The sequence below is a fragment of the Herpailurus yagouaroundi genome, unplaced genomic scaffold (assembly GCF_014898765.1).
Source record: "Herpailurus yagouaroundi ecotype Mexico unplaced genomic scaffold, PumYag 139, whole genome shotgun sequence".
Taxonomy (NCBI): domain Eukaryota; kingdom Metazoa; phylum Chordata; class Mammalia; order Carnivora; family Felidae; genus Herpailurus; species Herpailurus yagouaroundi.
Window position 1 is genome coordinate 44,146,085 of NW_024412394.1, and position 15,788 is coordinate 44,161,872.

The 15,788-nt window shown below is 37.5% G+C and overlaps 1 protein-coding gene across 3 annotated transcripts in view; it reads left to right on the forward strand.

Moving 5' to 3' along the window:
* CYB5R4 (cytochrome b5 reductase 4) overlaps positions 1–15,788 on the forward strand; it is a 95,150-nt gene that overhangs the window by 69,495 nt on the left and 9,867 nt on the right. For all 3 annotated transcript variants that reach the window (XM_040474075.1, XM_040474076.1, XM_040474077.1), the window contains exons 11-14: positions 4,302–4,442; positions 5,958–6,110; positions 8,894–9,044; positions 9,351–9,437. In XM_040474075.1, the coding sequence (XP_040330009.1) occupies positions 4,302–4,442; positions 5,958–6,110; positions 8,894–9,044; positions 9,351–9,437 (532 nt within the window). The remainder of the gene's footprint in view (positions 1–4,301; positions 4,443–5,957; positions 6,111–8,893; positions 9,045–9,350; positions 9,438–15,788) is intronic.

A 15,788-nucleotide genomic window follows, 5' to 3' on the forward strand; every position in this document is an offset into this window, starting at 1 on the left:
TCTCTTTCTCTTTCTCTTTCTCTTTCTCTTTCTCTTTCTCTTTCTCTATTTTATAAATAGATAAGCTTAAAAAAGAAAAGTAGTATAACTCAAATTTGTTATTTCTTCAGTATAGGAAGATATTCTAATGACTTCATAAGTTTGAATTATTTTATCAGTAGTCAAAATGTTATACATTTGTACAGTGCTTGAAAATAGTTTATACTGAAGTTTTCTAAACATCATCCGTGCAGTCAGGTTCACTGCTTATCAAGGTTCACTGCTCATCAAGGTTACTGTCTTGGCACAAACAGATGGCTAGCAAGGCCCCTACAGTATGAACTGTGACAGATTCTAAGTGAAATGTCTGTTGGATTGAATGGCTGTAAGTTGTGTTTTTTTTTCCTGTATGGACATATTTAGTACGTACATATATTTTTAAGTATTATAGATGTTAGTATGTTTTGGGTTGTTTTTTTCCCCCAAGACTGCATTTTTAAGTATGTAGTCCCACTAACTGATTGCCCTATGTTGTTCAGGAAGATCTGGGAGGAATCGATGAGTAAAGATAGATAGCAAATTAGGAGGTAAGTAAATGACATTTAGGTGATTGAAAGTAGTAATGAGTGCTAAGAAGAAGTATCATCGATCAAAACAGAAGAGAATGGGGATACTCAAAAAGAGATATATGTGGGATGAATCTTGACTTGCTGAACTGATTCCTTAATTTGTACATTATATAGTAGGAACTTGTAAAGGATAGAAGGATAATCTATAAATTTGTGCTTGTACTGACATAGTTAGAATGGGGAGGAAGGCACTAAAGAGCCATAAGCTAGTGTTGAACAGTGGTTCTCACACTTTTTGAACAAAGCTTATGAACTGGGGTAAGAAACTCATTAATAACTTCTTGCCTCTTTCTACATCTTCTCCAGCTGCTCTGTGACCTTGCACAAGCTATTTACCTTCTACAAGCCTCTGTTTCCAGTAGGGAAAATAAGAGTGGATAGGTGCTTTAAAAGTATGCTAAGTTGGAGTAGGAGTCGAAGACCAGATTGATTGCGGTGTGAACTCGTAAACCAGGGTTCTCTCTCTGCTCCTTCTCCCACTGAAGACTTCATCTGGATTTTAGCCTTGTGAAATTCTTTTCTTTAGAAGAACAGAAGAAACGTGTTTTTCATGTTTCTTTTCAACCAGAAGGAAAGACTATGCCCAAATTATCATATTGGCCTTAGTATTTCAGTATTACCCTGAGTGATATCATATGTATGTTATTAAAAGAAGTGAGGTGTTTGGGATGGAAACTTTTCTGTCGCATGCTTTTGTTTCACCATCTTATATTTACTTCAGTTTCTCATTTTCTTGTCTAATTATTTATGCTCACGAAGCCAAAAACCTGACACTTAAATGATGGCATTGTGCAGACTGAACTAGTCAGCACATCTGCTTCATAGTCTTTTTTCCTCCTATGTTTTAGGGCCATCTGTCTATGCTGTCTCTCTCTTCAGTATAATTAAAAGATAAAAGCTTCCTTAAATGTTTCTGAAATTTTTAGAATCTGGATGTTCTTTGAAATTATAGCAGACTTATAGGCAAGATGTTGAAATTATTTCGTTGGTGTTAAATAGCAAGAATACTCTATGAACTCTAACAAGAAGTGTCAGTAAATTACTGTAACCCAGGGTTTTGTTGTGTTTTAAATATAATCGAAGAGATGCATACTTCCTGTAGCACATCCTTTCTGGCAGACATTAGAGTTGGCATTGTCATCAGAGGATGAACCTTTTCATCCATCAGTAAAGTTTTCAGAAGGGCATGATTACATTTCATTATAAGAAAGCACTAAGGCCCTTAGGCCTAGGCAAGACAGGCACTTGCCCTGGACTCCAGACTTGGAAAACTCCCCAGTGGCTCTCTTCCAGTCACACCCCTCCCATAGGATGAGAAGTGTGCAGGGCCAAGAAATGTCCACCTACTGTTCACCCTCTTTCCTTCAACACTGCACTCTGAGCCAGAATTCATGCTCACATGTCCTCAGATCCAATTGCATTCAAGGAGTGGCCAAAGCTGTTTATGAGGAAAGCAGGTAGATGAGCTTAAACATAGGGGATGTGTATCCACACCCACATAAAGTTCCACTCAGTGTCAGACAGGGTGGGGGGTGAGAGGAGAAGGGGGGCAGGCCATAGCCAGTCAGTGGGGGTGCAGCTCCCATCCTCTGCCATCTTCCTGCATGGAACTCCGAGAAATTCAAGAATCCTGAATTTAAACCTCACCTGCTAGGACATTATTTAACAGTTATTCATCTAATTTATAACTTTTAAATGTTTAGACATATAGTACATGGATCTCTGATTGTATTCTCACTCTGAGTCCCAGAAAGGAAGGGACAAGGAGATCACTTGAACCTGCATTTCTCCTTGTGGGTAAGCCTATGTCCATTGATCCTTTGTCAGTTGAATACTGGATTAGGTGCTCTAGGATAACTTTACAGTGATTCCTTTAGCTGTAGTCTGGTCCAAGCTATGCCCTGGCACTAGAATGAGGTGACTCAAAGAGTGCCCCTTGGTTTTGGTGTGCAGTGCTATACTCGAAACTTAGGTGCGTGCTGAGCTACCATGGAAGCAAGTGGAAAGATTTAGTGACTGGGGTGTTTAGGGCCCACAGGGACAAGGGAACATGAGAAATTGGATGATACTGTGGCCAAAATGATTTCTTAGGATTATAAGTGAATTTCAGTTTTCCACTCACTATTGATTATTAGGTGTTGGGCCTTCACCCCCTAAAATCTTGAGTAAATCTGTACCTACTTAAATATTTTTAGGTGTAAAAAAAAAAAAAAAGGTGAGAGAATAATTAGGATAAGAAATTATCAGAGTTAATTCCTTTCCATCTCTGTAAATGCTGTTTTATAAGAGAGGAAATAACAAAACAAACCAGCATCATCAGTCTGTCTGGTGTACTATTTATGTCCAAAAAAGAATTTTGTAAGTGAAAATGTTAATGCTTCCAGAATTCCAATAACAAGTTCTTCTAACTTAAATGATATTAGTTTGTTCTATGTACAAATAATATTTCCTGAGCTTGGGATATTAATTTCAAATATTTTCAAAATTTATAGAAATACTTTTTTCTTTTTATTTGTTTATACATTAGTAGCACTTGGGGCGCCTGGGTGGCGCAGTCGGTTAAGCGTCCGACTTCAGCCAGGTCACGATCTCGCGGTCCGTGAGTTCGAGCTCCGCGTCGGGCTCTGGGCTGATGGCTCAGAGCCTGGAGCCTGTTTTCGATTCTGTGTCTCCCTCTCTCTCTGCCCCTCCCCCGTTCATGCTCTGTCTCTCTCTGTCCCAAAAATAAATAAACGTTGGAAAAAAAAAAATTATACATTAGTACCACAAACTGGGAATTTTCATTTTTCTCTTAAATTAATTTTTTGAATAATGAAAACTTACACCCTTACATATAAAAGTTTTGCTGTAATCATTTCTTAACAGTTAAAATTATATAATTTATATACATATATACATAAACATAGAGAAATAGAATGTATATTTTTCCTGTGTTTATCAAAGAAATAATTCCAAATTATTTAATAGTACTGATATTGTTAAACCTTAAATACTTTGAATTTCAAGACCATTTGGTAAGAAAAGACTTTAGAATGTAGATTTGTTGATTATCAAATATTTTTCACATCTGTAATTTAATTATATAGCTGTGAATATAAGGCTTAAAAAATGAAATTATTAAAATGAATTTAAGAAGAAATAAATTAGGCTTTAATTTCTTAGAATGTAATGCTTTTAATATGTTATAATTACAGATATGAGGAAATAAGACTTAGTGAAGTCATTTTTCAAACTACAGAGGTATTTACAGTTTTAAAAATAGATATCTCAGAAAATAAAATGAAAAAATTTCCAACTTTCAGATATTCAAACTACTGATGAATATTTATTTATTTATTTATTTATTTATTGTTAATGTTTATTTTTGAGAGAGAGAGACAGAGTGTGAGTGGGGGAGGGCAGAGAGAGAGGGAGACACAGAATCCGACACAGGCTCCAGGCTCTGAGCTAGCTGTCAGCAGAGTCCATCATGGGGCTCAAACTTAATGAACCGTGAGATCATGACCAGAGCCGAAGTCAGACACTCAACCGACTGAGCCACCCAGGGGCCCCCTGATGCATTTTTAAAGCATGTAGGCATTTTAGTGAAATTTGAGCTTGCCTAAGTATAGAAGCTGAATCTGTGCTTTCACTTAGTCTAGTGTTACTTTATTTAATTTATTTATCAATGAGAGAAAATGAATCACTTTCTAGGTTTATACTACAGAAAGTGCCGGTTAATTTCCAAGGAAGGCGTTACTCATGATACGAAGCTTTTCTGCCTGATGCTGCCACCAAGCACTCATCTTCAGGTGCCAGTTGGGCAACATGTTTACCTCAAGTTAACTATTACAGGTAAGGTAAATAAAGGTTTTGGGGAAACCGTTTCTTTCCTTATTAGCAGTTGCAAATCAGTACTAATCCTTTTAGGAAGTAACCATTTAGGTTATTAATAAATGTTTCTGGCAACTAATAGCCAGGTTCTAGGTTCGTAGATGCAGCGTTCCTGCGTGTTGGAGCCGCAGCCCTGCCTTATCACTGTAGGGAGCGAAGAAACTGCCGGTCAGAGAGAGAGTTCCACCAGCACGGTTACTTATTACTGAGAACACTAAGGGAAAGAGGGGAGGGAGTGCCTAAGTGGTCCTTCAGGGAGACAGCCACTAGAAACACATCCCAGTATCTCTTAGTAACCATGTATGGTTGTGTCATTTCGGAAGTTGAATGTGTAAAACTGAAAATGAGTGATGATTAGAAATGATTTCCTTACATGTGCTGCCAGTATAAGAAGTTCTATAAAGATAGTCCTTACTTGATTTCTTTCTCCCTGATTTTCATCCTAAAGTTACTTCATTTACTCATTTCAAATACCCTTCTTATCCTTCTAACATTTTCTTGGCCTTCTGAAGCTGCAGAAGGTCACATTCTCATGTCAGTTAGTCTTCCCTGCAGTCAGTCTAGCAGACTGCCAGCTGGGGGTTGGTAGGTACAGTAGGTTCCCACGGCACTATTAAGTTTCCCTCCTCACCATCACCAGTGCCAGGCTGTCAGTCAGTAGCTGCTGTCTTCCCAGTGTGGTCATTGTCGATGTATTATAATTTTACGGGTGGATCAATTTTTAGATGTCAAGGAGCCATGTATAAAATTCTGGTCTTAAAAATGTGTGGGGACTCCTCTTTCTTTGGAATTTGGCTAGCTAAAATATAACACAAATTCTTATTAGATTCGTGTTTTTTAATAGTATATTGTTGGAAGTAGTTGGATTAACATTTTTTCTTTCAGTTGCCAAAGCAATATATATTAAAAAATTAAAACAGCTCAAAATGTATAAAGTAAAAAGTGAAATTCTTCCCTTTCTTAACCCAATAATCCCAATGGCCATCTGTAACCATTGTTAAAAATTTGGTGCATAATTAAAATTGTTACGTAAGTACCTTCTTACACCTCTGTGTAAACTTTTGATGTCTTTTTTTTTTTTTGTGGCCCATTACAAAGTTTATATGCTGATGGAATAGATGGATGTCTACATTTATTACCATGAGTCCCTATCATACTGCACATAATAAATGTACATTGTTTATATGATGGGTAAAATATTGATTTGTTAAGTTTATTTCAGCATGCATAAGCTTCAGGGGTGTGTGTGTGTGTGTGTGTGTGTGTACATCTAATGTGTATATGATTCTAAGTACATGTTCTCTGTATATAGTATGTGTGTGCATCTCTAGGGAGAATATATAGTTAGAATCATATACATATTAGATGTACAGTTTTCAATATGTAGTGATAGCATCATAATATTTGTATGTTTCATCTTTATTCAGGGCTTTTGAGATTTTTAAAATTGAATTTCTGTGTCATGACTTTTTCCAGGTACTGAAATTGTGAAGCCGTATACACCTGTATCTGATTCCTTACTCTCAGAGTTCAAGGAACCAGTTCTTCTCAACAATAAATACATCTACTTTTTGATCAAAATCTATCCTGCTGGACTCTTCACACCAGAGCTTGATCAGCTTCAGATTGGTTCGTATTCTTTTTTTAAACCTCATTTCTGTTCTAGATAAGAGCCCGTGTTATACTTATCCTCTGGTTATATCCATGTGGGAGTCTATCAAATATCTCAGACTCAACTTGTCTGAGACCAAAGTCGTGTTCTTTTTGTCCCACCTAATCTACCCTTACTCCCATATTCCTCATCTTTATTATTTATAGCATCACAGTTCATTTTTGACACCATCGGGAGGCTTGAGTTATCTTTGAATCTTCCCATTTTCTCCCTCCCAATCCAGTCAGCCACTAAGGTCCAGTGAATCTACCTCCCAGTGGCTTTTTAATCTTTTCTTTTCCTTCCCTTCTGCCGCCTTCTCGGATCAAGCCTTCATCATCCCTCATGACATCTAACTGCTCTCTCTCAGTCGCCTCTAATGGAGTCCTTCTGTTTCTGTTTATCTGCATTTCCAAGCTGCCCTGAGGAGAAATTTAATCATGTTTCTCTGCAGCTTTGAGACATCTGACGGGTGTCCATTACTTAACGGTTAAGTCCTCTGCATGGCCTATAAAGACTTTCATGATCTCTCCAGCTGCATCTCTCATGTAACTACTTGTATAAATACAAGTTCCACAAGCTTGTCACCCTCATTCATAGGTACATGCAGTTGCCTCACATAGGACACCCATCAGCCCTTCCTCTACCTGTCAGGTACCTTTTTTTTTTTGAAAGACCCAAACAAAATACCACTTCTTTTAGAAGCCGCCCTTCTCGTGAACCCCTCAGTAACTAACACTTTGTTCATAGTTCTCAGATAAGAATAAATAACGTTCCTTCTTTACAAAACTTTGAGTTTGAGGGTAAAGATTGTCTTCCTTATCTTTATAGTTCCTATACCTCAGCATGGCAATTGGCACATAATATGCTCTCAATAAGTGTACTTTGAAAGAATTAATAAAAAGACTATGATGAAATCTATTGTGATTTCAAGACCCCTGTTCCTGTTTCTATTCCTTTTTCTGTACCGTCAACTTTTCACTGCCTTTTGTTTGACAGTAAAAGTGCCCTTCCTGTTTTTAACATAGCATTAGCAGTAACATCGAGGTGCCAGTGAGATAGGTCATTAAAATTTGGAAATAAAGAAAATTTGTTGCTTTCTGGAAGTTAAGCCAGTCTCTACATAATGGATATGATTAGTCCTCTTTGGTTACAAAGATCAAAATATTGAATATGAATCAGAACCTAAATAATCTTGGAATCCCTGCAAATCTAGTGAAGGTGACTATCATCTTGTGGTAGCCTGACATGTGATTATAGATAGCATGTGGAAACTGAACCAGTGTTATTATAACCTTTTAATAGAGATCATGTGAACAGAGCAGGGTGGAGATTTAGCCTAGAGCATGAAAGGGAAAGCCCAAAGAATAAGATGAGTGTTTTTTCAGTTTCATCCAGGGGAGCTAGACATGGCCCCAATACCTGTGTCCCTTGGAAGGACACACTGGCATGATAGTGATAACTCATGAAAGCCTCGTCATGGCTTAAATGAGCTACGCTATAAAATTATCCACGTCTTTGTTTCAACTCCATGTTCACCAAGCAACTCTTATATGATTATTTTGGCCTTCCAAGTGTTCTGATACTGAGAATGAGATGCCCTGGAAGGGGTGTGTGATGTTCAGGTCACTAGGTACAGATAGCCTTTTGTAAATGAATTGCTGTTCTGGCCGGTATACTTTTAACATCTTGTGAACTTGATTAAAATCCGGTATCTTGCCTGAGTCTAGTTTTATGACGTTGAAGGACTGGACTGTTGACAGAAGTTATCAAGTTAATGTCATTCTGTGAGGCATCTTTAGTAAACAACCAGCTGACTTTTTCCTGAAGATGTTCTGATCTTATGGTCCTTTTAAACTATAACAGGGAGCTTCTGTTACCTTCCAATACTTAATTCATCAGTTACTGCAAGATCCTTACTATCCCGCTGTGGACAAGAAGGAAAAATTATGAACATCCAAGCATTTAAAGAAATAAAGCAAATTATTTGAAATTGTTTTTAAAACATGTTTAACTTTTCTATTTTTAAAATTACATTGAAAATTTCTGAAATGTCTTAAAGGCAGTTCTCTTATATGAGTGGTACATAGTGGTTATATAAAAATGCACTACAGAAAATGTTTTGCTCAAATATTTTTATTCTAGATTGAGAAGTAGCATGCTCTAAGTACAGTTTCTGATCTTGCTTTGTTTTTATAGGTGTTCAATTGAGAACAGCTGTTGTTTTAATAGGTTTTTCAAAGATTTCATGAAGGTGAAGTTAGCACATTTTCTAATGTAAGATTTTAGAATACTTTTCTATTTCCATTTTCTCTCCTACTAGTTTTATTGCTATGGCTAAGAATCCATATGTAAGCAGTGAGTATATATTCTCCACCTTGTACTGTGTAAGACAGGTATACATAGACACTGCTTTTGAGGTGCTTATAATTTAGTTTAGCAATCAGTCCTTTACTGAGAATTTGTACTTAAGTGCTTGTCAGTGGTTTGTAAATTAGAGATTCCAGATGGTTTGGGAAAATAATGTTGGGAAATGAGTGTCATAAAACCTCATTATTAATTTGGTTATAAGGATATAATCCAGACATACTTGGGGGCTTAATGAGTATTCCCCAAACTCCTTACATACCTTAAAGACTAAGATGTAGTCTGAAAGTTATGAATTCATCCTGTTACTCCTCAGTGTTCTAAATTTAGCTAGGCTAACGTCAGTTTCCCTGATTTTTTTTTCTTCTGATTTAGTTTATATTTCATTGTTTAGGAGATTTTGTTTCCGTAAGCAATCCTGAGGGCAGTTTTAAAATATCCCAGTTCCAAGAATTAGAAGATCTCTTTTTATTGGCAGCTGGAACAGGCTTCACACCAATGGTTAAAATACTGAATTATGCTTTGACTAACATACCCAGTCTCAGGTATGTAACTTTATCTTTAATTACTATCCTCTATGAGGCTATTAGATTAGTGTAAGGTATTCTAAATTAATTACTCAGTGGACCTTAATAGACGTATTCTCATTTCCTCATTTATCATTTCCTTACCCTACGTCTTCTAGTCCTAGCTGTTTTACTAACTTGATTCTTTTATTTTTGATACTTTGGGTTACCTAATTGGCACTAAAAAACATTCATGCCAGTTTACGTTTAGACTTTTCCATTCATGCATATTTTAAATGTAACTGAAATAGTTCTTTTTGAGTTGTTGTTGTTTTTTCTTTTAAGGAAAGTGAAGCTGATGTTCTTCAATAAAACAGAGGATGATATAATTTGGAGAAGCCAGTTGGAGAAATTAGCATTTAAAGATAAAAGGTATTAAACCGGTGTTAGCTCTGCACTTAAATATTCAAAAATGTATAGTCAGTCTAGGCCTTATCTCCTTTGATTGGAGTGTTTAATTAGCCAGGAAGCCCCGTCAAAGAAAAAATAAACTAATCAATAATTCCCTCAATGCAAGTAATGTTAATATCCCTCCCCCAAAGAAATACTGTTCGGTAAGATTAATACGACATCATATATGTATTGATAAAATATATACTGGGCGTTATGTTTTAACGTGTTACTTACTCTGAGTTGAGTTTCACTGAAAATGATCTAGTATAGCCAATTTGATGATTCAAGATTTTCTTGCTATAGTGGGTGCAAATCAAATAAATGTGATAAGATGGATCAAGCAAAAATAAATATATTTCCTTACTACAAGATTTCTTAGAGCCTTTGTGACTTTAGAGGGGGGCTTCCTTATGCATGTTCAGTTAAGATTTTCTTCATTTTTGTTTGTCTACATTAAGTCATTAATAGCTGTTAATACTGGTGGTCCTCAGTACGCACCTTGGGGAATGCTGGCATAGGCAATAGAAAAAAGTTCGAGCCAGGCTGAACTCTGGTAGAATGAGAACGCATGGGAATCTGTTTCACTGAAGAAAGCCCTAGCACAGTCAGCTGAAACTAGATAGTTGAAATGGGCATATGCCCTATCTCCCCTAAAGAGAGTTAAAAGCAGCAGGAAATTCTGAAGGTATTGTTTGGAAGAGTGAATTGGAGGAGCTGTCATACTTTGTAAAGCATATCTGTAGTCATCCAAAGCTATGTTTAAGAAATTCAGGACTTCATAAGGACTTCACACAAAATATCTGAAGTAAATATGTTTAAGATTATACAGGACAGATAAAATTTCAGGCTTTTTGAAAGTTCGAGTTAAAGATGTCAACAACTCAGCTGTTCTGGGACTCTGTTTCTTGTGACTACTTTCCGAACGTCCTCAGTGTGGGAATGAATGGCCACCTTTCGTTTTTCCTCCCTCCTGTCTTCCATCCTCTTCCCCTCTCTCTCTTCATAAATAACGTTCACAAATTAAAGATGACCTGACTCACTTATCCTTGAAGTATTGAGTCTTCTTACATACTTAAACCGTAAACCTAAAAGTATTTGTATTTAGGTAGCCGTACGACAGTTTAGAGCATGATTTAAAGAAATACAAATTCCTAGGTTTTCAAGCGTCTTTTTCACACTTTTGAAAGTGGAAAGTTAGAAGCGGCGTGTACCACAAAGCCTAAAGCCTAAATTCTGGTTTTCATTCTACCCTTCACCAGCTTGGACCTTACTCAAAAATTACTTAGCTCTGTGGGCCTGTCTCTTTATCTTCCAAATGAAATAATGACATCTTTCCTACTTACTTCGTAAGGCTAATGTGATGATTGGAGAAGATTGTGTAACTGCTTTGGAAACTGAAGGCCTACCTCAGATACTTGAATTGTGGCTTAGAAGAACTCTACGTACATGCGTTTCATTTCTGCATTAACTGAGCTCCTGTTTTCCTGATCAAACATTTAAAAGAATTTAAACAGCATTGCTAAGCTTTTTAACTGTAGGGTTGTTTTAAAAAAAATGTTTCTGACAGCGTTTTGACAAAGTTATTTTTGAACATAGTTCCCTTGTACGAGAGGATCCATTTGCTATTATTTTCATGAACAGACATTGTACTTTTAGACTTTCAGTAGGAGCTAAACTTGATTTAAGAAGTACTTGGTAAAAAGAAATGTGTTGACAGCCTCTGAACATAAAGTGTGTTTTCTTTTGTTTCATTCTGTTTTGTTTTGGTCTAGATAATTTGGGTTGGTGGATTGCATAGGCTGGAATATTGAGGGTGAGGAAAGGCCCCTTTTTTTTCCTATCTGGATGCCTGGCTCTAACAGCATTCACCAGGGGAGTGGACTCTCCAGCTTGCTGAGAGAAGTGATGGCGCTCTGACTTCTGGCCTACCTTTATCCTCCCTCTTCTCCTTCTGTTTCTCTTCTTGCCCTCCCCTCATGCTCCTGGGTGCTCGCTCTCTCTACTCGCTAACCTCCTCCTTCTTCTTGGAGACATAATTGTCCTTGCTTGAGGCACTCTGTTGGCACGGACTTCTAGTGTTGTATGATTGCCGCTCCCTGGAGACTCGTGTCATGCCCTCACTGGAAAACAAAAAGGCCGTGCTTGTATGGAATGTTTACCAGGAATGTTACCATATTCTGAGGCTTTATGAGAAACCCAGCCTTAAAGGCTTATTGATGGGTTTTTAGCACTATTGTTGAGTCCCATACAAAAAAGGAAAGTAAAAACTCAGATTTAATATAAGGTTATTTTAATTAGTCACATCTGTATTTTAGTTAGTATTTAAGGGCATCTTTTATGTATTAAACCATCCTTTCCTACATCTTGACTTTCCTGTATCACTCCTAATTTTAGTAATAAAGTTTCTGATGACAAAATGTGACACCTGAACATATTAAAATAATTATTGGGTTGTAAATATCTTTTTAAAAATCCTTCTAAATTTTGTAGTTAAAGCAAGTGAAATACCTTACTCTGTAGGATTAGGTCTCAGCCTTCCACTCAGTCCTTGTGGAACAAGAAGGGACAGATAGGATGGATATTGAGGCTAAGATATGATCTAATACTCTGATTTTCAGCGAGCATGCTATGCTTGCCCTCCAAGTTTATCTAGATAATATTAACAGATGAAATTCTTAGAAAAATCATTGCATAATGGGAGCTTACTAACCTTGTGACCTTGGGCAAGTTATTTGATCTGACTGAGCCTCAGTTTTTCCGCTTGTAAAAATAAGGATATCAATTACCTACATCATAGAATTATTTGGCTACAGGGGTCAGTGAGACAGTTTGTGTAGGTGCCTAGCCCATAATTAGCGTATTTGTAACATGGATTCATTCATTAAATAAATGTGAGCTCTGCTATGTGCCTCTCTACACAGGGGCACAACAGTGAACAAGATACTATGTTGGCTTATTTTCTCATACAATCCAGGGAATGTATCTCTTCATTTACCCACATTGCTAAACTTAATAGAATTGCAAAACACAGGTACACTATAAGTACTTTTATGGGATGTTTCTATTTCAGTCAAGTTTCCATGTCATTAAATATAAAATTTGAACAGAGAACAGCTTACTTGAATTTTATCCAAATATGTCCAGTAGTTAGGACTCCATTCACAGCATTTCAAATCTAGCAAAATCTCACACATTTATTTTTCTTAAGAAATTTGAGAGGAAACAGAAGGCAAAAATGTGTGGTAGTAGCTATAGTTAATTACTATGTAAACTGAGATCCAAATTAAATTCCGTTTATCTCTCTCTTGACCTCTGAACAGTGTTATGCATGAGGTCCCATCCCTGTAGAATGCCCTAGCTCTGTGAGTTCTCAGCTTTTGCAAAATGATTTTTGATGGGCGGGATAGCTTGACATTGAGATTGACCTCTGGACAACATTTTGTAATATATAAATTTTTTTTTAATGTTTATTTTTGAGAGAGAGACAGAATGTGAGTGGGTTGGGGCAGAGAGAGAGGGAGGCACAGAATCTGAAGCAGGCTCCAGGCTCTGAGACGTCAGCACAGAGCCTGACGCAGGGCTCGAACTCATGAACCGCAAGGTCATGACCTGAGCCGAAGTCGGACGCTCAACCGACTGAGCTACCCAGGCACCCTGTAATATATAAATTTAATAGGTATTTTCCCTTCCCTTTCAAAACATTTTTGGAGAAAACCTTCTTTTAATAAAGCTATCTCCTTGTCTCGCTCTCTGACACACACATGTGTGCACTTATACACACTCATCTTTTTATTTTGTTTTTTAAATAATGTAGTCTTAGGGCTCCTGAGTAGTTCAGTCAGTTAAGCAAACGACTTCAGCTCAGATCATGATTTCGCAGTTCATGCGTTCAAGCTCCATGTTGGGCTCTGTGCTGACAACTCAGAGCCTAGAGCCTGCTTCAGATTCTGTGTTTCTGTCTCTCTCTGCCCCTGCTTGACATTCTCTCTCTCTCTCTCTCTCTCTCTCTCTCTGTCAAAAATAAATTAAAAAACATTAGAAAAAAATTTTAAATAATGTAGACATACTGATTAAACTTTTTATAACTACATTTTCTACTTAGTATATTATGCACATTCTGTGTGTCAAATATTTTAATGTTTATTTATTTTTGAGACAGAGAGAGACAGAGCATGAAAGGGGGAGAGTCAGAGAGAGGGAGACAGAATCAGAAACAGGCTCCAGGCTCCGAGCTGTCAGCACGGAGCCCGACGCAGGGCTCAAACTCACGGACCGTGAGATCATGACCTGAGCCGAAGTCGGACGCCCAACTGACTGAGCCACCCAGGCGCCCCTGTATGTCAAATAGTTTAAACCAGTTTTTGTCTGCCACCTCAATCTGCCTCTCCACCCTGTTCCAATGACTTTAGGGGACATTTATGTCTGAAAACATTTTTTATCATCACAACGGAGGGCATCTAGTTGGTAGAGTCCAGGAATGCTGCAACATACTACATCCACACAACAATCTCCCACAACAAAGAAATAACCAGCCCCAAATTCCAGTAGTGCCAGTTGGGAAAACTGGCACGTTACCATGATTTTTAATAGCTGTACTATATGCAGTCATGTAACCATACCATGACTTATTTAACCAGTCCCCTGCTGTTTGGCATAGTGATTACAAGCTGCTCTGTACCTCCATATGCAGGATAAAAATTCATCAGAAGAATCATCAGGTCACAGAATACCAAGGCTATTGATACATTTTGACAAATAGCCTCGAGAAAGGTAAATTACCAAGCACAGAATATTGTACTCCCCACACTTGATATGTTAGTGTCATTATTTTTCCTTTAGAAAGGATGAGGTTAATGTTTAGGGCATAAGGGAAGGCGAAAGAGAAAGGGATTCCAAGCAGCACAAGGACAGGGGATTGTGTATCCCATTATGGGCACTGGTGGACCAGGCACATCACTTCAGTCACTTGTGTGCTCACTCTTTGCAAAATGTGCTTAATGTTGGGGAAAGATACAAAATGAGTAAGAATCCCCAAGTGGTGGTGAGGTTCTCAAGTTCAGCAGTAAGTGTAAAGTCTTGAGAGAAATGAGTCATATGTTCTAGAAGTCTAGGAGGAGGAGTGATTCTGTTTTTGTGAGGGTGGGGATGTCAAAGCTTCATAGAGGAAGGTCTGGGCTTTGGGGAGCAATTAGCATTTCTGTGAACAGGAAAAGAAATTTGTATAATAGGATTTTTTATAAGCAAAAAACCAAGAGGGCCAGTATGTTGAGTCCAATTATGTTGAACTGTGTGTGGAAAGGAAAACAATGTGAAATAACTTTGTAAAAATAAAACCATTAATTATATCCATATTAGAAGGAATCTTAGTGGTGATCACTTCTAATCCTCTTATTTTACAGTCAACAAAACAGGGTAGTTAAAATCTGGCAATGGAAGACCTTAAGTGTAATTCCTGTATTACACTTAGTACATGGGAAGTTCCGGCAATCTGGGAAGCACATCTCCCTTTATTACTGACAGGGTCTGTAGATAATGACTATGTTTCTGTACCCTGGTGTCAGCATTAAGACTAGCGATGTTTCAGTCTAATTGAGATAGCAGATGCCGATGATCTCAGAGGCACAAGTACATTGGAAATGTGCCTGAACCCCTTTCTTTTTCTCCAGCCTGTGATGTGCTCAAATATGTCGGCCCCTAATATGGACCCATAAGGGACTTTCTTCCTCCCAGATGTTCCTCAAATGGTGTGTTTCTTGGAATGTGTTTTTTTAAACGTCCATGTGTTCCCCTGACCATAGGGCTCTGTGATTAAATAAGTCTGAGACAGAATGTGTACTATATTACCTTCTTGAAGATTTGTTGCGAAGTTAGCATATTCAAGGTTTTGAGAAATTCTGAAGAAATCTATTTAACTTTTCTTAACCCAGTAGTCCCATACTCATTTGAGAGGTTAGCCTTCTCTCATGGATTACCACTCACATCTGGAAGCACACTAGTGTTTCATCAGATTCATTTTGAGAAATGTCTCTGTAATATGTATATTTTATCAAATTTTAACCCCTACCTGTTTATTTTGTGAATTCTTACCCTATGAGCAAGTAACTAGTTTTCCTGTTGTTTCTAGTATTTTTCTCTTTTTTATTGGTTTTTATTTTGGTTCCAGTATGGTTAACATACAGTGTTTTGTTAGTTTCAGGTATACAATATAGTGATTCAGGAATTCTGTACATTACTCAGTGCTCGTTGTGATGGGTGGGCTCTTAATCCCCTTCACCTGTTTCACCCATCTTCCCACCCACCTCCCCTCTGGTAACCACCAGTTTGTTCTCT